Genomic DNA, 18,276 nt, shown 5'->3' on the forward strand with positions numbered 1-18,276 from the left:
AGAAATCCCACGTGTATGCAGACAGTCCTGGAGCTTGGCCAGGGTTCATGGATGGGGGTGATCATTAGTGAAAACGCCACTAAGAAACCCATGGAGCCCTGTGGTGGGCGCTCCGAGCAGGCAACCAGGAGCAGGAGTTTCTCAGCTTTTGTAGTTTTAATGTTTACATTTTAGACAACGATATTAGATTGCTAATGTTTTATTTTGACAAGTAAGGATGAGTATTTCATCAACAGCCATCATCCTACAAGTTTTATAAGATATTTAACACACATACATACACACCAATTAGTAAGAATATAATCTCAGGAGAAAACAAGAATAATTCTTTAAATAACCCTGTGACAAATGTATTAGATTGTTATAGCGTGCATCTGTAGCTTTTGACCATCCAGCCCCTTAGGTCATTTGGAGTGCTGTACCTCTCACATGCCATAGATTTCTGAAAGACTCCTCAATTAGGGTACCTTTCAGCTCCATCCCCACCCTTACTCCCATGCCTGCTGCACATCTAGGCACAAGACCCGCCTCTGGTCAGTCAGGGTTCCAGAATCCCACTGACTCTGGGAAAGGACACATGATTCAAGCAAGGCCACTCAGAGCCTTTCCTGGGATTGATGTGTAGATGCTGGGAGAAAGGAGCCATCTTTCCCCTGTAGTTGTTTAGGTACTATACTATAGGGCAGGGGCTGCCACAGGCAGTTCTGTGCCATGGATGGAACCTGTCTACTGATGTCAATGGTGTGGCCATCGTAGAAAGAAAAGCAAATGTGAGAGGCTGAGAGGAGACCCTGATGAGACCACAAAGCCCCTAGATCCACATGTACTTCACACTAGCTCCATCTATCCTGCTCAGTTATACGAACCAATAAATTCCCTTTGGATTTTCACCACCAAGAAACAACAAAGTCATCCCTTTTTTTCATTTTGCATCTTTCTGGAGAAACTTCATATTGAATGAAATTAGTCCGAAGATCAGCATTTGGGAACAGGATATCTTGAGAAGGTGTTTTTTGCAAAAACAAAAAGACAAGAGAAGCCAAAATAATGTTTTTTCCTTGTCCTTTCTTCTCTTTCATTTCTTTCCTTTTCATTTCTTGATTAAATATCTTCATCTCCACATGTGTTTGCTAGAGAAACTGGAAGGAAAAGAACAGAAAAGAAGCCAGGTGCAGTGCATGCACCTGTAGTCCCAGCTACTCGGGAGGCTGAAGCAGGAGGGTCACTTGAGTCCAGGAGATCAAGATCAGCCTGGGCAACACAGTGAGACTCCATCTCTAAAATAATAATAATAATCTTTTTAAAAATATTTTTAAAAAACAGAAAAAATGAACAGCAAATACTGGAGGAATATAAGCAAGGGAGAACAAATAGAAAAAAAGTGGGGAGGATAAGAGCAAGAAAAAGGTCCTCAGGGTCATTCCAAGTTCATCTGATACTGATATCGAAAGATTTCAGACCAAATTCTGAGTCAATCTCATCTCAGTCTTCCCTCTCTCTCTCTTTTTCTCTCTCTCTCCCTCCATCCCTCTTTTTCTTCCTGCCACTGAACCAAATAAGTGCCTGAAAATCTCAATTTGGCCTACTTCCTACACATTTAAAACTTAGAAAAAAGGAAATTCTTAACATTCTAAATGGACTAAATTTGAAAAGAACCACTGTGGAATATTACCAAGAAAACACTGTAAAAATCAGCATGAGTCCTTACAAAAAAAGTAGTTTTGATGCTTATAAAGTAAATTATTTTAGTCTTAAAAGGGTATTATGGATGTAATAACAAATAATTTTTATTCAGAAAAATAATGATTCAAATATTAATAGAAGTCCTTGCTGGACTTGAAAATATTTGTTTATCATAGGTGGCCAGCCGTGAGTTAAAAATACCCATGTCCTGTATCCACATCTCTGAAACGAGCACAGCAACAGTACCTAATACAATTGCTACAGCAGCGTCTGTTGGTGCAGATGTCAATGGCAGAGCTGTGCAGGTGAGTCTTCCTGTCTCTCCTTGGTGTGCCTCTCCCACGTCTCTGGTTTTTATGGCTGGATACAGGTACAATAGTTGACTTCAGAGAAGTCATCTGGGTCACTAAACATAGTCTGGGATAACTAAAATATTGGGAGAGTGTATTTGGAGTAGGCTAAATTGAGATGACAGACGCAAAATGTAAAGGCTCAAACACAGTAAAAGTCCCTGTCTTGTACACATATTAGTCCCAAGCATTGTTTGGTCATTTGAGCACCCAAATTGATGGAGGCTCCACCATCTTCAACATGTGGCGTGCCAAGTCGCCCTGGGTGTCATCATTCTAGTGAGCATGGAGGAGCCGGTGTGGAAGACTCTGAGCCAGATCTGGAAGTGATGCAACCTCCACTCACAGTCCATTAGCAGAACCAGTTTCAGGCTATGTCTAACTGCAACGGAGGTTGGGAAATGTAGAGTAGTGGGACACCGTATGTCCAGCTGATATGGAAGAAGGGGAGAATGGATTTTGGTGAACAGGCAGTCTCTGTTCCTAGGAGACACAGCAAGAAGAAATTTGACTGCCAAGTAATGCAGAGCTGCACAAGTTTCTTCCAGCATAACCAGGTTCTTGCAGGCAGCTAGGCAGGCAGACCCCAGCCAAAGAGACAGGGTGCAATGGAAGCATTGTCTTCAGTGGTATTTTACCGAGTACTTAGAGCTTTTCTTTGTACTGATTTTTTTTTAACTGATATTTTTTAAAAAGTGCTAAATTTTCACTGTCTCAGAATAGAATCATGACTTCATATTCCTTAATTCAAATATCTGATTGCATGTACTTTTGAAATATATCTATTCATCATGTTTCTGTTGCAAATTGTTCACTTTTCCACTGGGATATTGTGGTGAGCCATATTTTCCCAAAATGCTACAATGATACCACCAGTAGGAACCCCTTTCAAATCAGTCCAATTTTGTGGTGATATCACTTAAGGAATCAAAAAGCAAAGACTCTTTTTTGCTTGGAACAAATGTGTGAGAAACCTCAAATGCATGAGATCTAATTTGGAGTAGGGTCAAACACAAGAGAGGAACAGCTCAGAGTGTATGGGAGTTGTCAGCCCAAAATAAGTGTCAATCCATCTTCTAGAGTATTAAGTTTTAGATTTCTTTTAAAGATCAGAAACTTTGTGGATCTAGGTCATTATAAAGTAAATTTAATTGTTTTCTCATTTCATACCCAAAGCCAAGGCCTTTATTGTATTGGTTTGATGGTGGTTGAATGAACAGATGGAGGGTGAGATCAGACACAGGTGGATTTTGGCATGTCATTGTTACAGACTGGAAAGCACAAATTTAAATGAAAATAGGATGTTTATTCCATTTGGAATAAACATGGCCGGGTGCCGTGGCTCACGCCTGTAATCCCAGCACTTTGGGAGGCCAAGGCGGGCAGATCACGAGGTCAGGAGATCGAGACCATCCTGCCCAACATGGTGAAACCTCGTCTCTACTAAAATACAAAAAATTAGCCAGACGTGGTGGCACACGCCTGTAGTCCCAGCTACTTGGGAGGCTGAGGCAGGGGAATCGCTTGAACCCAGGAGGCAGAGGTTGCAGTGAGCCGAGATCATGCTGCTGCACTCCAGCCTGGTGACAGAGCAAGACTCCATCTCAAAAAAAAAAAAAAAGAGAGAGAGAGAGAAATATGAAAAAATACAGAAGATGTAGAAAAAAAATGCTAAGGGCCAGGCACAGTGGCTCATGCCTGTAATCCCAGCACTTTGGGAGGCTGAAGTAGGCAGATGGCTCGAGCCCAGGAGTTCAAGACCAGCCTGGGCAACATGGTGAAACCCCATCTCCACAAAGAAGACAAAAATCAGCCAGGCTTGGTGGTGAGTGCCTGCAGTCCCAGTTACTCAGGAGACTGAAGTGGGAGGATTGCTTGAGCCCAGATGTCGAGGTTGCAGTGAGCCAAGATGGTGCCACTGCACTCCAGCCTGGTTGACAGAGTGAGACCCTGTCTCAAAAAAAAACAAACCAAAAAAAAAAGAGAGAGAGAGAGAGAGAAGTTAAGAACCTGAATATTCTAAGAAAGAGGATCTGAAAGTAGAAATTCAGCTGAACCCATATTTTCACAGGAAGTGAGACAGGAAGGGGAAAAAACCCCTCCAGTAACCAATACTGTTGTCAAGGGCAGGAGTTGTGTTGCCGAGTTTTCAGGATCACGCATTCCATAGCACTTGCTGACCTAATCAGTGAACATTTGTTCACACAAATCGTAACCACCAGAACCACTGGGCTCTTCTCTAATGTGGATTCCATTCTTTACTACTTCAAGAATGCTTGTCAGATCCTTCTGAAACGCCTTGAGCCCATCATTAAGAAACATCCGGAAGGTACATGGGAAAACTGGGTAAGTGTTCCACTCCCTTTGTCACTACAAATGAGAAAACAATCTAAACCAGTACTGAGACAGCACCACAGCCGTGCACAGCCATCACACACAGAGACAGTTCCTCTAAGTGTCACAGTGATGGAGCATGCCCCCTGCTTCTTCCCCAGTTGAGTGGATTTCTGCAAACAGGCAGGATCTCTAAAGGTTGAGGAGGCTACTCCAGGATGTGTACCAGGTGTGTATGGAGAAAGCACACAGGAAACAGCAATCACTGGAAGGAGAAATAGAAGTGTATGAAGAATACACTCTGCTAAAGTAAGAAATAAGAGCAAAAGAATGAGCCTTCCTAAGCCACACACACACACACACACACACACACACACACACACACGTGCACATGATGTTCTGGGTAGGTTAAGAAGAAAACTAAAAGGCCTATTTACTGTTGAATGGCTCAAAGGAGACGACTAACTTAATCCAACTTTGCAATATCCTATGACTTTTTTCATTAGAACAATTATTTCACATTTACACACATGCTTACTATAAAGTTCTAACATTTAGAAATGAAGTCCAAATACCTTGTGCACTGAGCCCCTATCTCAGGGATGTGCAGCAAGATTCTGTTTTATGTTTGTTCAACCCAGACTTCTAAACTCAATCAGAAGGAAATTGTTCGTGTGCCAGTTATGGAAAAATAATATGATTATGAGTTCTATTATTGGTAGCAAAGTACCAGCAACAATTATGAGATGTCAGTTTTAGATTGGACATTTCTGTCTTCACCTAGCAGATGGTATATTTGTTTTGCTTTAACTAAATATGCCCATTTTGCAGATAGAAGCTGCATTTGAACAAAGAATCAGTCTCTCAGCCACTGGATACTTCAGGTAAACATCACAATAATATCTTGATGTAGCTGAGAAAATACGACGTAACTCAATCACTGTTGATGGCTGTTGTGATACTTTGGTTCTTGTCTTCTTAGTTTAAAAGAATTTAAACAAGAGACACAGCAAACAAAAAGAGACACACAGGAAAAGATGTGCAGCATTGAGTAATTTATTGCAAAAAAAAAAAGAGTATTTTGAAAATGAGGTGCAGAGTAGACAGTACACCCTGAGAGAGAATTTCGGGCAGGCTGTCCGTAAGGATGAGACAGCAAAGACTAGCATTGCAGATGCTCCCTTTATGGGGGTCTTATATGATTATTCATGAGGAAGTGGGAAGAGGTGTTACTAGTAAGCACGTTCTGGGTGGTCTTCTGGGTGCACATGTGCAGCTGTACATGCTTGTTCATACATTACATGTCTCATTAGTATCTTCAGTCTCCACCCGGAGGTGTGTTTTTTACTATTAAAATAAGCAAAGGGTCAGTTTGAGGACAGGTAAAGTCAAAGTGTCCATGCTCTCTACATGGGAAATTCCCTACTGAAGATAGCTTTGCTTGAATGAGTGCGATTACAATGGAAATGCTGAGGCTTTCGCGTTGATTGTGCTGTCACCACAGTGCTTGTGCTGCGTCCAGAGAACATGGTCACTTTCTTGACTACCTAAACTGCCTCAACTCTGGGCCGCAGGTCCCTCATTTGTAAAATACATTTTTATTATGTGACTGCTGAGGTCCCTTCTACGCCCAAAATTCTATGATTTCACATAGGCCTTTCAGTTATGTCAAAAAAAAATTAAACAACAAAACACCCTTATTGGGGGAAAAAAAGATTAGATGCTTGACTTACAACATCTAATCATTATAATCATTATTTACTATTTATTTAATCATTATTTACATATTTACATTATTTAATCATCTAATCATTTACTATTCTTTATTGTGAGTAGTAAAAATATATTATCATTAGAAATGACTTCCATCTCAATTTTACAAATCCCCCTTCCTTTACCATAAAACCTGTCTATTTTGAAGCTCCTTACTAGACAACGGAGAATGGGTAGGATGATAATCACCAGTCATTGTCAAATTCAAGAAGCATGTGACATTAGTTTTACAGTCTGATCAGATAAACCACCAAACAATAGACACACACACACACACACACACACACACACACACGAAACAGTAAAGCAAATCCTCATGAAGAATGAGGAAATAAGGAGATAACAGCCCAGCCCAGAGCCTTGTACATAATGAGTTCTAAATTCCTAAGTTCAGTTACCCAAGAAGAGAGTAAACGAGCCCTCTATCTGAATACATCTTCTATTATAGATTAATGCATTGAATCACCAGTCCTTTTTTACCAACCCTGAATTACCACCAGCTCCCTGTGAGTTTGCTTAGCACTATCCATGGGCTCCCTCTGGGAACAGTGGTTCCAGAGGGACCACTGATAAAATTCAACTGAGGTTCTCAGTGGGCAGGCAGGCTAACACTTAAATCCTTTGTGGTCAAGATACAGGCACACTGTGAGGTCCGGTCCCAAACAATCTGCTCGCTTCTCCCTCTTTTTGACATCCTAACTGTGCCACAAGGAATATCCTCTTTGATGAGTTTAAAAGGCAATTAAAATGAACATAAATCAAATGAAATGCTATAGTTACCTGGCAGGGGAGATATCATGATCCCGAAGGTGGTTTTCCTTGAGTGAGGCTTATCTTACCTATTTTACTGCAGAAATGCTGACTCCTGTGGTTTCCCCAAATGTAGGAAACTCAACTGCATAATTTGTGGTAGGAGACTGTATTTGTGCCCTCTCTGGGAAAAAAAATGAAATTCTCCCAAAAAACTTTGGTAACTTTTAAAATAAATCAACATGGGATCTCCCCCACTCAAGCTAAAAGGCTTTATTTCTTCCCTCAGGGGCTACAAGGCCTTCATGGACTGGGAGAAGGGGGTGGGGGACCCATTTCCTTACTATGTCTATGGAGCTGCCTGTTCTGAGGTTGAAATTGACTGCCTGACAGGTGCTCACAAGGTAAGTCAAGTCTAACTTTCCTCTTGGCAAGTCAAAACAACAACAAAAGTGTGTTGTATAGTGAATAGCCCAATTCCATTATGTCATTCTCTTATAACAAGATTCTTTCAATTCCATGGGAGGGTCCAGAGATCTAGCCTAATCCTGAATTTCCATGTAAAAAGACAATATAGTAGTCAAAAAGGAATTGCTGATGATAGTCTAAAATGTATTAAATTTTTTATTTCATTTAGACAACAAAATCACTTTCCAAGTTTTCTTCCAAAAAAAAGCTTCTATTTATAAAGAAAACACACATTTTCTAATCTGAAGGAATAACTAACTTAGTAAATAGTCTTGAGCAAACATTTTGAAAGCACATAGCAATGTGCTGTTTCTCCAAAGTCAATTATCCAAAAAGTGTTACTGAAACACATTTTGGAGGAAGAGAGGTATGAAAATAATTTTTATATTTTCTATTTAATTGAACAGCCAAGAAACCACCCATTGGAGACAGTGAATCATGCTTAACCCAAAATTAACAACTTGCATTATAAAGGATGCAATTTTACCCAAGGGCCTTGGTATAAATCCCTAAAGAAATGAAACTTATGGGGATCTTCCAGAATTTATGACACTACAAAAGTCAAAATTTGGTCTTTTCTGTGCCTTTCAGTTTACACTTAGAGTTTAAGGTTCAATAATTTCAGTATTACTTTGATCCCTTTAAATAGTTTATTTCTTAAAGAGGCAAAACTTATTTTAACTAAAGAGAAATCAGAGAAATTCAATGACAGGTCTATTGCGGCTGGCCATTTGTGGTTGGTGAACTAAATCATCCATCAACTCAGCGTTAGTGCACAGCCATCTCTTTCCACCGTCCAGCACTTACAGTGCAAAACACACCAGGTTTCAATGTAGAAGTAAACTGAAGGCCCACTCTGAGATGTGTCCAATCTCCCTCCCTATCCAGGTTGAGGATAGATGAAGGCTGGTCCCAATGGCCAGAGTAGGTTGTCCAAGAGGCCAAGGTTTGAGTCAAAAGAGAATTGCCAAGTCCAAAGGGCTAGATAGAAAGTAGGAGCTGAGGTATTGAGCCCAAACAGAGAATGATGATCTTGTCAGAACAAGCACTGGAAAATGGGGGCAGAAGGGAAGCCCTGAGATACTCCGGAGATAGGCCACTTAGAGGCTTTTAGTGGCTCCTTAACAACCTGCAGGCCTATGCCCAGTACAAAACAAGGGCCAGATTCATGTGGTGCTTCTCAGAGAAGGAAGTACATTAGCAAATCAAAGGTGGTCTTGACATTTGCTCTGAATACCTTCCAAGATCTTGCAAATCCACAAACTCATACATGCCAGTATGGCTCTAGGATTTTCACAGTAAAATGGCAACAGTACCACCTGCCACAGATTATCATGAGGACTACATGAGCTCAAAAATTATATTCCAACAACAAATTCAGGTTGAGAATCAGATGAAAAACCAGGCACAACAATTATTTACCAAGTGACTCACTCAGACACACTAGCATGTCATGGACTTTGGAGTCACTTAAGAGGAGTCAAAACCATGAATGCACGAGATCTTCCAGGGTCATGGACAGTCCTGGCACTCAATTTGAAGACTTCAGCAGGCATCTTAACAGCTCTAATGTTGACAGGGTTCAATGCAGTGTTAATTAGCCAGCAGGAGTTCTGGAAAAACTAGAGACCATTTGAAAATACCTGAAAACGATACTTTTAATTCAAGATTTTTGGTGAGGTAATTTTTATTTTGGGCAGAAAATCAGAACGGACATCATCATGGATGCATGTTGCAGCCTAAATCCGGCCATTGATATTGGGCAGGTAGGTGCTGGCCCACCTGGGAGGATGCCCCTTCCTGGGAGTCATCTCAAGGTAGGTAAAGGCCTTCTAACACAATGTCACAAAGCTTGAAATTGTCCCCCTCCAGATTGAAGGTTCGTTTATTCAGGGAATGGGGCTTTATACCACTGAAGAACTGAAATACTCCCCAGAAGGCATCCTGTACTCTCGGAGCCCAGATGAGTACAAAATTCCAACCATCACTGATGTCCCAGAGGAGTTCAATGTCTCCTTGCTGCCATCATCACAAACCCCACTAACCATCTATTCATCTAAGGTAAGCACCCAAACTTACCACTGCACAGTGTCATGGATCGGGTAGCACATGGCAAATGAAAGCAGGCAGACAAAATAGTAAGTCAATGTTAACTGTTATCAGGAACAAATCACTACAGACTGCTAGAATTTGGAGATGAATCACCCATGGCAATCATGGGCCAAGGATTTTAATAATTTCCTCTTTCACTGAAAACTCTAAAACTTGCCAAAAAGCTTTGACTTCTTAATAGAATAAGACTTTTACTTAAGACCCTGAAGACGACAATATTAAACAGGATTGGAGGTGCAATGCAACTGAAATACTAGCAGCGGCACCGTGGACAGAACCCTGGACTAAGGTCGCAGAAGACCTGGGTTCCTGCCAAGCCCTATCCCCTCCCCGTGGTCTCAGACAAATCACTCACCTCAGAGGGGCTCAGGGTCCTTACCATACCCAGCAATGCATCTAGAACAGTGGGTCTCAATTTGGGGTGGGGGGAGTGGGGGAGGTGATTTTGTACAAGGCAACCCCCGCCCCCACTACAAAGAATTATCTGGCACAAAATGTTAATAGCATCAGAAAGCAAAGACATCAACCCTTAGTAATTGCTAAAGTAATGAAACTGCAAATTAAAATAAATATCATTATTTGTTTGCCTTGCTCTATGCAGATGACGTGAAAACCACACTCAGAGTAAAAACTTCATCTAGGTTTGAGATGTATTGTTAAAGTTTCTTGACTCCTCTTAAGACTTTAAAATCTTTCCCGACCATGGTGGTGCACACCTGTAGCTTCAGCTACTCAGGAGGCTAAAGCAGGGGATTGCTTGAGCCCAGGAATTCAAGACCAGTCTGAGTAATAAATAAATAAGATCTTTTGGGAGACTTCTTGCTAGTACCCATCCTCCAAAAAAAAAAAGTATCCAACTACATCTGTAGAAATTTCATCATGTCCAAACTGGATCCCACTGTCAGCCCAGGAACGCCAGGAACTTCCTCTAGACCTATAGTGATGAGGTCAGGGCAAACCTGAAAGGAAGGACAATCAGTGGGGCCTTTGGATTCTCATTGGACTGGAAATCACTCTAAGGGGCAAAGGCAAAAGGGAGCTAAGAGCCCACAGAGAGCAGCTTTTAAGCCACCAAGAGTAACACAGGGCAGACAGGACCCTTGAGTCCTTGTAGTTGCAGACAGTCACTTATAAGCAGACACTCAGGAAAATCAGGGGTTTGCAGGTCCCACATGGAGGGTACTATGTAAAAACAACAGAGAGCTACCAGGTACCAGGAGCTGTGCTAGGTGCTTTTGTGTTTCCTGATCCTTGCAACACCCTATAAAGTAGGCATCACTGCCCACACTTCACTGACAAAGGAACAGAGAAGATTATCTCACTTACCCAGAGAAACACGGGGAGTTAGGGTCAGGATTCAGACTCAGTCTCACTAACTCAAAGGTCGCAAATTGGTGGTCTACTGGCTAAATCTAGCCTGAAGATTTACTTTTCTTTGGCCTACACAGTATTTTTACAAGTTGGGGAATTTTACATTAAAATACAGATACCTAAATTCTCTTGAGAAAATGGATGATCTGGTAATTTTGGCTGCATCCTTGGAAAGGCAACGACTAGCTACAACCAAAGAACGGCTGCCCCTTGTAGACAGGACATGGGGGTGCTCTTCCTCACCTTACTTTCCACTGCTCCTTATTGTCCTTCACCTGCCTGCATCACTCATTGACCATACCTGCCTGCTCCTTGCAGATGACGGGTTTACAATCTTTCATCTGGTATCAAAGTCTGTACTCTTTCTTCTAGAGTACCATGCCTATCCTGACCCTGGAGTTTAAAAAGGCATTTTTCTCTCTGCTGATAAAGCTGGCTAGTTGAATCCATTGAATGTGTTTTATTAAGTAGAGTATTTGCCCATTATCACACAAAGATACTCATACATACACACACCTTACCTATGGAACAAAATTTAACCCAGACAGGATTCAAGATTTCAAGATCTGGGAAACTCAGATTATGCTGGGAATTTTTTTTTTTTTTTTTTTTTTTTTTTTTTTTTTTTTGAGATGTAGTCTCACTCTGTCACCCAGCTGGAGTGCAATGGCGTGATCTCAACTCACTGCAACCTCCGACTACTGGATTCAAGCAATTCTTCTGCCTCAGCCTGCCAAATAGCTAGGACTACAGGCACACGCCACCACGCCCAGCTAATTTTTGTATTTTTAGTAGAGACGGGGTTTCACCATGTTGGGCAGGATGGTCTTGATCTCTTGACCTCGTGATCCGCCCGCCTCGGCCTCCCAAAGTGCTAGGATTACAGGCGTTAGCCCCTGTGCCCGGCCTATGCTGAGATTTTTAAGAATACTTAAGCTTCTGATTCAGTCAGTAAGTCAGCCAACAAACATTTATTGAGAAGATTTTGTGTACAAAACACTGTGCAGGAGTTGGGGATACAATGGTGAACAAGGCCTGGTCCCTACCCTCTAGAAACTTGTAGTGTAGTATAGAAGTTTCTTAAACCAATGTGCCTTCTTACAGGGCCTCGGGGAGTCTGGGATGTTCCTGGGGTCATCTGTGTTCTTTGCCATTGCTGACGCTGTGGCCACAGTGCGAAGAGAAAGAGACATAGCTGAGGACTTCATGGTGCAGAGCCCAGCAACGCCAGAACGGGTTCGAATGGCCTGTGCAGATCGATTCACCAAAATGGTAGGGAATTGTTTATTTTCCTAAAAGATGATTTGTCTGTTTCCTGCTTCTTAGACCTCTTGGGTAAATGTATAACCTAATCTGTGTCTAGCTAATCAAATTATGAAATGAAAAAAGCAAGTCACACAAATATACCTTGTATACATGTAGTAATTTTTGACTTTTAAAAAAGTGTTTCCCAAGTGTTGATTTGATCATCTCAGCAACCTGAAGTAGGATAATTTATTAATATCATGCTGCAGCTGGGAACCGTGTCTCACACAAGTAATCCCAGCACTTTGGGAGGCCGAGGCAGGCAGATCATGAGGTTAGGAGATCGAGACCATCTGGCTCACTCAATGAAACCCCGTCTCTACTAAAAATACAAAAAAATTAGCCAGGTGTGATGGCACGCACCTGTAGTCCCAGCTACTCAGGAGGCTGAGGCAGGAGAATCGCTTGAACCCAGGAGGCAGAGGTTGCAGTGAGCCAAGATCACGCCACTGCACTCCAGCCTGGCGACAGAGTGAGACTCCATCTCAAAAAAATAAAAAATAAAAAATATATATATACACACATACATACATACACACACACACACATATATATACACCTTGTATACATGTAGTAATTTTTTATGTATTTTATATATATATATATATATAAAATGCTGCAAAAACTAATAGCTAAATGGAAAGCAACTGATTGATTTCTCCAAACAGTGGTTAAGTATTCCCTCCCTCTATCCTACCAACTCCATCCAGCTCTTCAACAAAAACAAACACACACACACACACACAGAAATCCACGTGTCATATAGCCATATTCGATAATGTCACTTTCTGTGTTCCCTATACAGAGAGTATACACAGACTGCCTGTCATTTAGAAGTAGGGTGATCCCATTGTGAGCTACTGCCTTTCTCCTTCATTCTTTTTTTTTCTTTTTGGAGACAGAGTCCCGCTCTGTCACCCAGGCTGGAGTGCAGTGGCGCAATCTTGGCTCACTGCAACCTCTGCCTCCCGGGTTCACACCATTCTTCTGCCCGACTACAGGCATCTGCCACCACACCCGGCTAATTTTTTGTATTTTTTTAGTAGAGACGGGGTTTCACCGTGTTAGCCAGGATGGGTCTCGATCTCCTGATCTCGTGATCCGCCCACCTCGGCCTCCCAAAGTGCTGGGATTACAGGCATGAGCCACTGCGCCCAGCCCTTTCTCCTTCATTCTGTTTCATACCAATGCCTCCCAGCCCAGGAGGGAGAGGCCTAGGGAGTTATCCATGTGGATACACACATGGCAAATCCCACCTGCTGAAGGTTACAGCATGTAACTTTCCAGAGGTCATTGAGCCTAGCCTTTGCCAATTTCCTAAGCATCCTAATTTAAGTAATACCAGGTAGTATTGACTGAGCACCACACTAAACATTTTACGCATATTAGTCATTACGGCAACTCTATCAGGTAACTACTGGTATTTTCTTCATTTTACTATTGAGGAAACAGGTGCAATAACTTTCCCAAGATCACACACCTAGCATTTGGGGGCTAAGATTCAAACCCAGGCTGCCTGGCTTCACTGTAATAGATGGCCTCTCAGAGAGAAAAAGAGTTGATTCTCTGCTTCTTAAAAGGAAATTTCTAATTTTCAAATCTATATTAAAAGAAGCCCAAATACTTAACTGACCTCTTCAAAATAGCCAACCATAGAGTGAAAAGATCTTATAAAAATATTGCTTAAAAGGAAGTCTCATAATTATTAATTTCCTTCCCCTACATAACCTATTCCTATTTCCATCTTCAAATCTAATTCAACAATATTTCTTATACTCCAATAATACCAGTCACCCTGTAATTTCCCTCCAAGTCTTCTCCCAGTCTATGGATCTGATCCTTATCTGATTCCATTGTCTACAGCAATGATTACAATCACCTGCCTCTGGCCCGGCCCTCCTCAGATGGGCAGGGCCAGGAAACCAGCACCCTCCACCCACTCCAGGAACTCCTCCGTGCGGATCTTGGCCTAGAGGTCAGTCATCTGCCGGTTCCTGACTCAGATGGTGACATGGTCACTGTGGAATGGTGTCATCTCATACCCCAAAAGCATAAGCACTTCTGACTTTTAAAAATGTTCTCATTCACATTTTGCAATAATAAATACCCTTTTCTGGAATGGGGCAGATTAAGAAAACTAAAAAACACAACAAACAAAAAGATATTTCTAATCTTCCTTTCTTGCCTGAGGTTAATGTTTTCAGTCTTCCAATGGTCTGGCTCCTAAGAAATGAATTCCTTCACATCTAAGATTTCAGGCTATTTTGAATAATCTGGTTGTCTGACAAAGTAGCTCTGTCACATACGATGGTAAGAAGTGAAACACTTTGATTTCATTTACCATTTGGGACTTAGCTTCTTAGCTACCTGGTCCATATGATGAAACCGTATTTCCTCTCAAGTCTGATGGTTTCTTGATAAGACTAACATATCTTTGCAGATATAAATCATCTACTAATTTGTGCCCATCAATCAAACGCTCAATGTTAGAATAACCTAGCATTTTCTAAAATACTTGCAGATACATGGTTTATAAATATCACTTCATGTTATAACCTATGTCTGCTATTTTAGACCTCCTTTTAATAACATACACTGCATTTTGTCTTTGTAAAAGTAACACATGTCCATTATGGAAAAATTAGAAAATGCTGAAAAGAATAAGGTGAAGTTAAAATCAGCCATAATCCCACCAACCAGAACTAACTATAACCATGTTTTAGAGTGTGAGTGTGTGTGTGTGTGTGTGTGTGTACACTTTTAACCATCCTTTAATTTATATATGTTTATATGTACAATATATCTTATTTGTAAACTCATTTAATAAAATCCGGATATCTCTGACATAAGTCTTTGAAAAGATTTGTACAGTATAATTGGGAATGACGGCCGGGCACGGTGGCTCACGCCTGTAATCCCAGCACTTTGGGAGGCTGAGGCAGGCGGATCACGAGGTCATGAGATCGAGATCAGCCTGGCTAACACAGTGAAATCCCATCTCTACTAAAAATACAAAAAATTAGCCGAGCACAGTGGCGGGTGCCTGTAGTCCCAGCTACTCGGTAGGCTGAGGCAGGAGAATGGCATGAACCCAGGAGGCGGAGTTTGCAGTGAGCCGAGATCACACCAATGCACTCCAGACTGGGTGATAGAGCGAGACTCTGTCTCAGAAAATAAATAAATGAATTGGGAATGACTCTACTGAGCCTCAGTCGCGGAAAAATCTGGATTGGGAATTTCATGGGAAAAGTATCCCATGAAACATCACTCAAAAAACAGTTGCTTAAACACAAAAAGAAAATACCTGGCCAAACTCGTTTATCCTACAAACTCTTAATCTTTATCTATAGCTACTGGAATAAATTTGAGGGGCGAGGGCAGGACAGAATGTTTAACTTTTCAATAATAAGCCCCTTGTTATTAAGGCTACTTAGGCCATATGGAGAATGATCATTTATCCTTTTTTTTTTTTCTCTTTTGAAGACAGGGTCTTTCTGTGTTGCCCAGGCTGGAGTGCAGTGTTGCAATCTTAGCTCACTGCACCCTCTACCTCCCAGGTTCAAGAGAGTCTCCTGCCTCAGCCTCCCGAGTAGCTAGGATTACAGGTGTGTATCACCATGCCCAGCTAATTTTGGTATTTTTAGTAGAGATGGGGTTTCACCATGTTGGCCAGACTGGTCTCGAACTCCTGGCCTCAGATGATCCTCCCACCTCAGCCTTCCAAAGTGCTGGGATTACAGGTGTGAGCCACCGTGCCTGGCCATAATCATTTATCCTTCATACTTATCGCAACCTACAATATTCCTAGCCATTGCACTGAACTCACATATATTTGAAACAATGAGAAGAAAGCCCCCTCCAAATACTTGAGAAGGCTTCGGTTAGTTTGTTCGAGCCTCCAGACCCCATCTCCTCAACTGTTCACCAACATAGAGAGGAGGCTGGTTAGAGGCCAGCCTTGATTGGGACCTCCCAAGGAGTGCAGAGAGGAGGAAGAACAGAGTCTTAGTTTAACAGAGGCCAAGAAGCACACAAAATTTAGATTATTCTACTATTACCTGTTGCAGAAAACGGCAATACTTCTCTATCCATATAGAAACATAAGCAAGAATCCCAGGAGCCATCCTGACATTTATCTCCCTCATACTCAGTAGTTAGTCCTTCATCATGTCCTGTTCATTTTTACCCCCAACAATTTCTTGACCCAGTCCATTTTCTCCATCCTTAACCACTATATTATTCATTCATCCCACAAACAGGTGTTGAGCATCTAATGTGTGCCAGCCATTGTTCTACAGAACAATTCTGGGGCTACAGTAGGGAATGAAACAGAGACCCCTGCCTTGGTGGCGTTTAGTTTCTGGTGACCCTGAAGCTACCTACCATCTCTCCATCCTGGATCAAAGTTGCCTGCTGGCTGGTCTCCCTACACCCCCTGCAGCCAGAGGCTTGTGGTGTGGCAAAGCAGACCATGCCACACCAGCACACACATTGGCAAAAAGCTTCCCTTTGCTCACAGCAGACAGAAAACTTCTTAACTTGCCTTCCTGAGCCTACACACCTTCAGAGTCCAGCATGGCCAACCCCACCACCTCTCCAGCCACACATGACCCCACCCAGCCACACTTGCCTTCTTCTATCATTCCTCATGTCAAGGACAGAGACGCTCACTCCTGCTTCAGGGCTTCTGCCGTGCTCTTCCTTCTCCTTGGAACCATCTTCTTCTGTTCAGCTTGTTAACTCCTACTCGGGTATTCAACAAATTCATTTGATCCCTTCCTTTCTGCATAGTTGGAGGTCCCAGGAATATAGTGGTGAACCAGACTCACAGGTCCCTGCTCTCAAGGCATTTATAGTCTAGCAGGGAAGGAAGACAGTGACTGTGAATTATAAGTGCTTGGCTGACCCTGGGTTATACTAATACAGCCCATAGAACAAAGCCTTTCTGACTTAGCCTTGCTCTTTTCTTGAAGTCAGAGGGGTCATAGATGGGATCCCACTTTGGTTACTCTTCATGCCATTGTTCATTCATCTAACATATTTATTGAGCACCTTCCATGTGCCAGGCACTGCTGGGGAACTAAAAAAATAGTGGTGAGCAAGGCAATCTCTGCCGGCATGGAGCTTACATTCTGTGCGGGAAGCCAGACAGTAAACAAGTAAACAAACACACAATATGATTGCAAGCGGTGTTGAATACTGTGAAGGAAAATTGAAGAGAAAGGAGGTAGAATGTGATGGTGAGATTATTTGATTATAGTTTCTTGGGGAAGTTCCCTCTGAGAGTGTTCACATTTGAGCCAAAGTCTGAATGAAGCAGGGGACCAAGTATAAAGCTGGCAATGATACAGTCCAGGCCGAGAACAGCTCGTGCAAAGGCCCTGAGGCAGCTTCAGAAGAATCAAAGTCTCTTGGGACTAAGCAGCCCTCAGAAGTGGCCCTTTTGTGTCTGATTTGCCTCTCTGGTAGAGAAGTGTCTGATTTGCCTCTCTGGTAGAAAAATCTTACAATTGTTGCTCTCCAGGCTGAGAGAGAAAATAGAATTTGTAGCCACATCATTTATTTTCACATCAGCGAGTGAAACCTGCATAGTCCTTCTTCCAATCAGCAATTTTCCTAGTCTTTATCATACACTTTATGACACTTCAGATCTACTTCTTTAGACCTTTAGTGAATATAATTCATTCATCCCCTTAGAAGCCACAGCAGGCCTCCTGAAGTTCTTATAGCCTGGCTGCTCACACAGACCAATTTCTAAAGCGTCTTGGAACAAATCTGACTCCATATCAGAATTTACTTTTTTTTTTTTTTTTTTTTGAGATGGAGTCTCTCTCTGTCGCCCAAGCTGGAGTGCAGTGGTGCAATCTCGGCTCACTGCAACCTCCACCTCCAGGATTCAAGCGATTCTCCTGCGTCAGCCTCCTGAGTAGCTGGGATTAAGGCGCCTGCCACCATGCCCGGATAATCTTTGTATTTTTAGTAGAGACAGAGTTTCATCATGTTGGTCAGGTCTCAAACTCCTGACCTCGTGATCCACCCACCTCAGCCTCCCAAAGTGCTGGGATTACAGGCATGAACCACCACGCCGACCAGAATTTACATTTTTAATATTTTTGATCAAACTACAACA

At 42.1% G+C, this 18,276-nt stretch overlaps 1 protein-coding gene and 1 non-coding gene across 2 annotated transcripts in view; both read left to right on the forward strand.

Moving 5' to 3' along the window:
• Nucleotides 1-18,276, forward strand: part of AOX2 (aldehyde oxidase 2) — a 78,090-nt gene that overhangs the window by 51,605 nt on the left and 8,209 nt on the right. Inside the window, exons 29-35 of the mRNA XM_074008565.1 lie at nt 1,860-1,988; nt 4,305-4,379; nt 5,199-5,251; nt 7,180-7,294; nt 9,059-9,124; nt 9,231-9,419; nt 11,946-12,113. Coding sequence (XP_073864666.1) covers nt 1,860-1,988; nt 4,305-4,379; nt 5,199-5,251; nt 7,180-7,294; nt 9,059-9,124; nt 9,231-9,419; nt 11,946-12,113 — 795 coding nt within the window. The remainder of the gene's footprint in view (nt 1-1,859; nt 1,989-4,304; nt 4,380-5,198; nt 5,252-7,179; nt 7,295-9,058; nt 9,125-9,230; nt 9,420-11,945; nt 12,114-18,276) is intronic.
• On the forward strand, nt 6,913-7,078 carry LOC123568170 (U1 spliceosomal RNA). The gene has a single exon (XR_006691391.2). It is a non-coding gene; the product is annotated as a U1 spliceosomal RNA (small nuclear RNA).

This window comes from Macaca fascicularis, chromosome 12 (assembly GCF_037993035.2).
Source record: "Macaca fascicularis isolate 582-1 chromosome 12, T2T-MFA8v1.1".
Classification (NCBI taxonomy): Eukaryota; Metazoa; Chordata; class Mammalia; order Primates; family Cercopithecidae; genus Macaca; species Macaca fascicularis.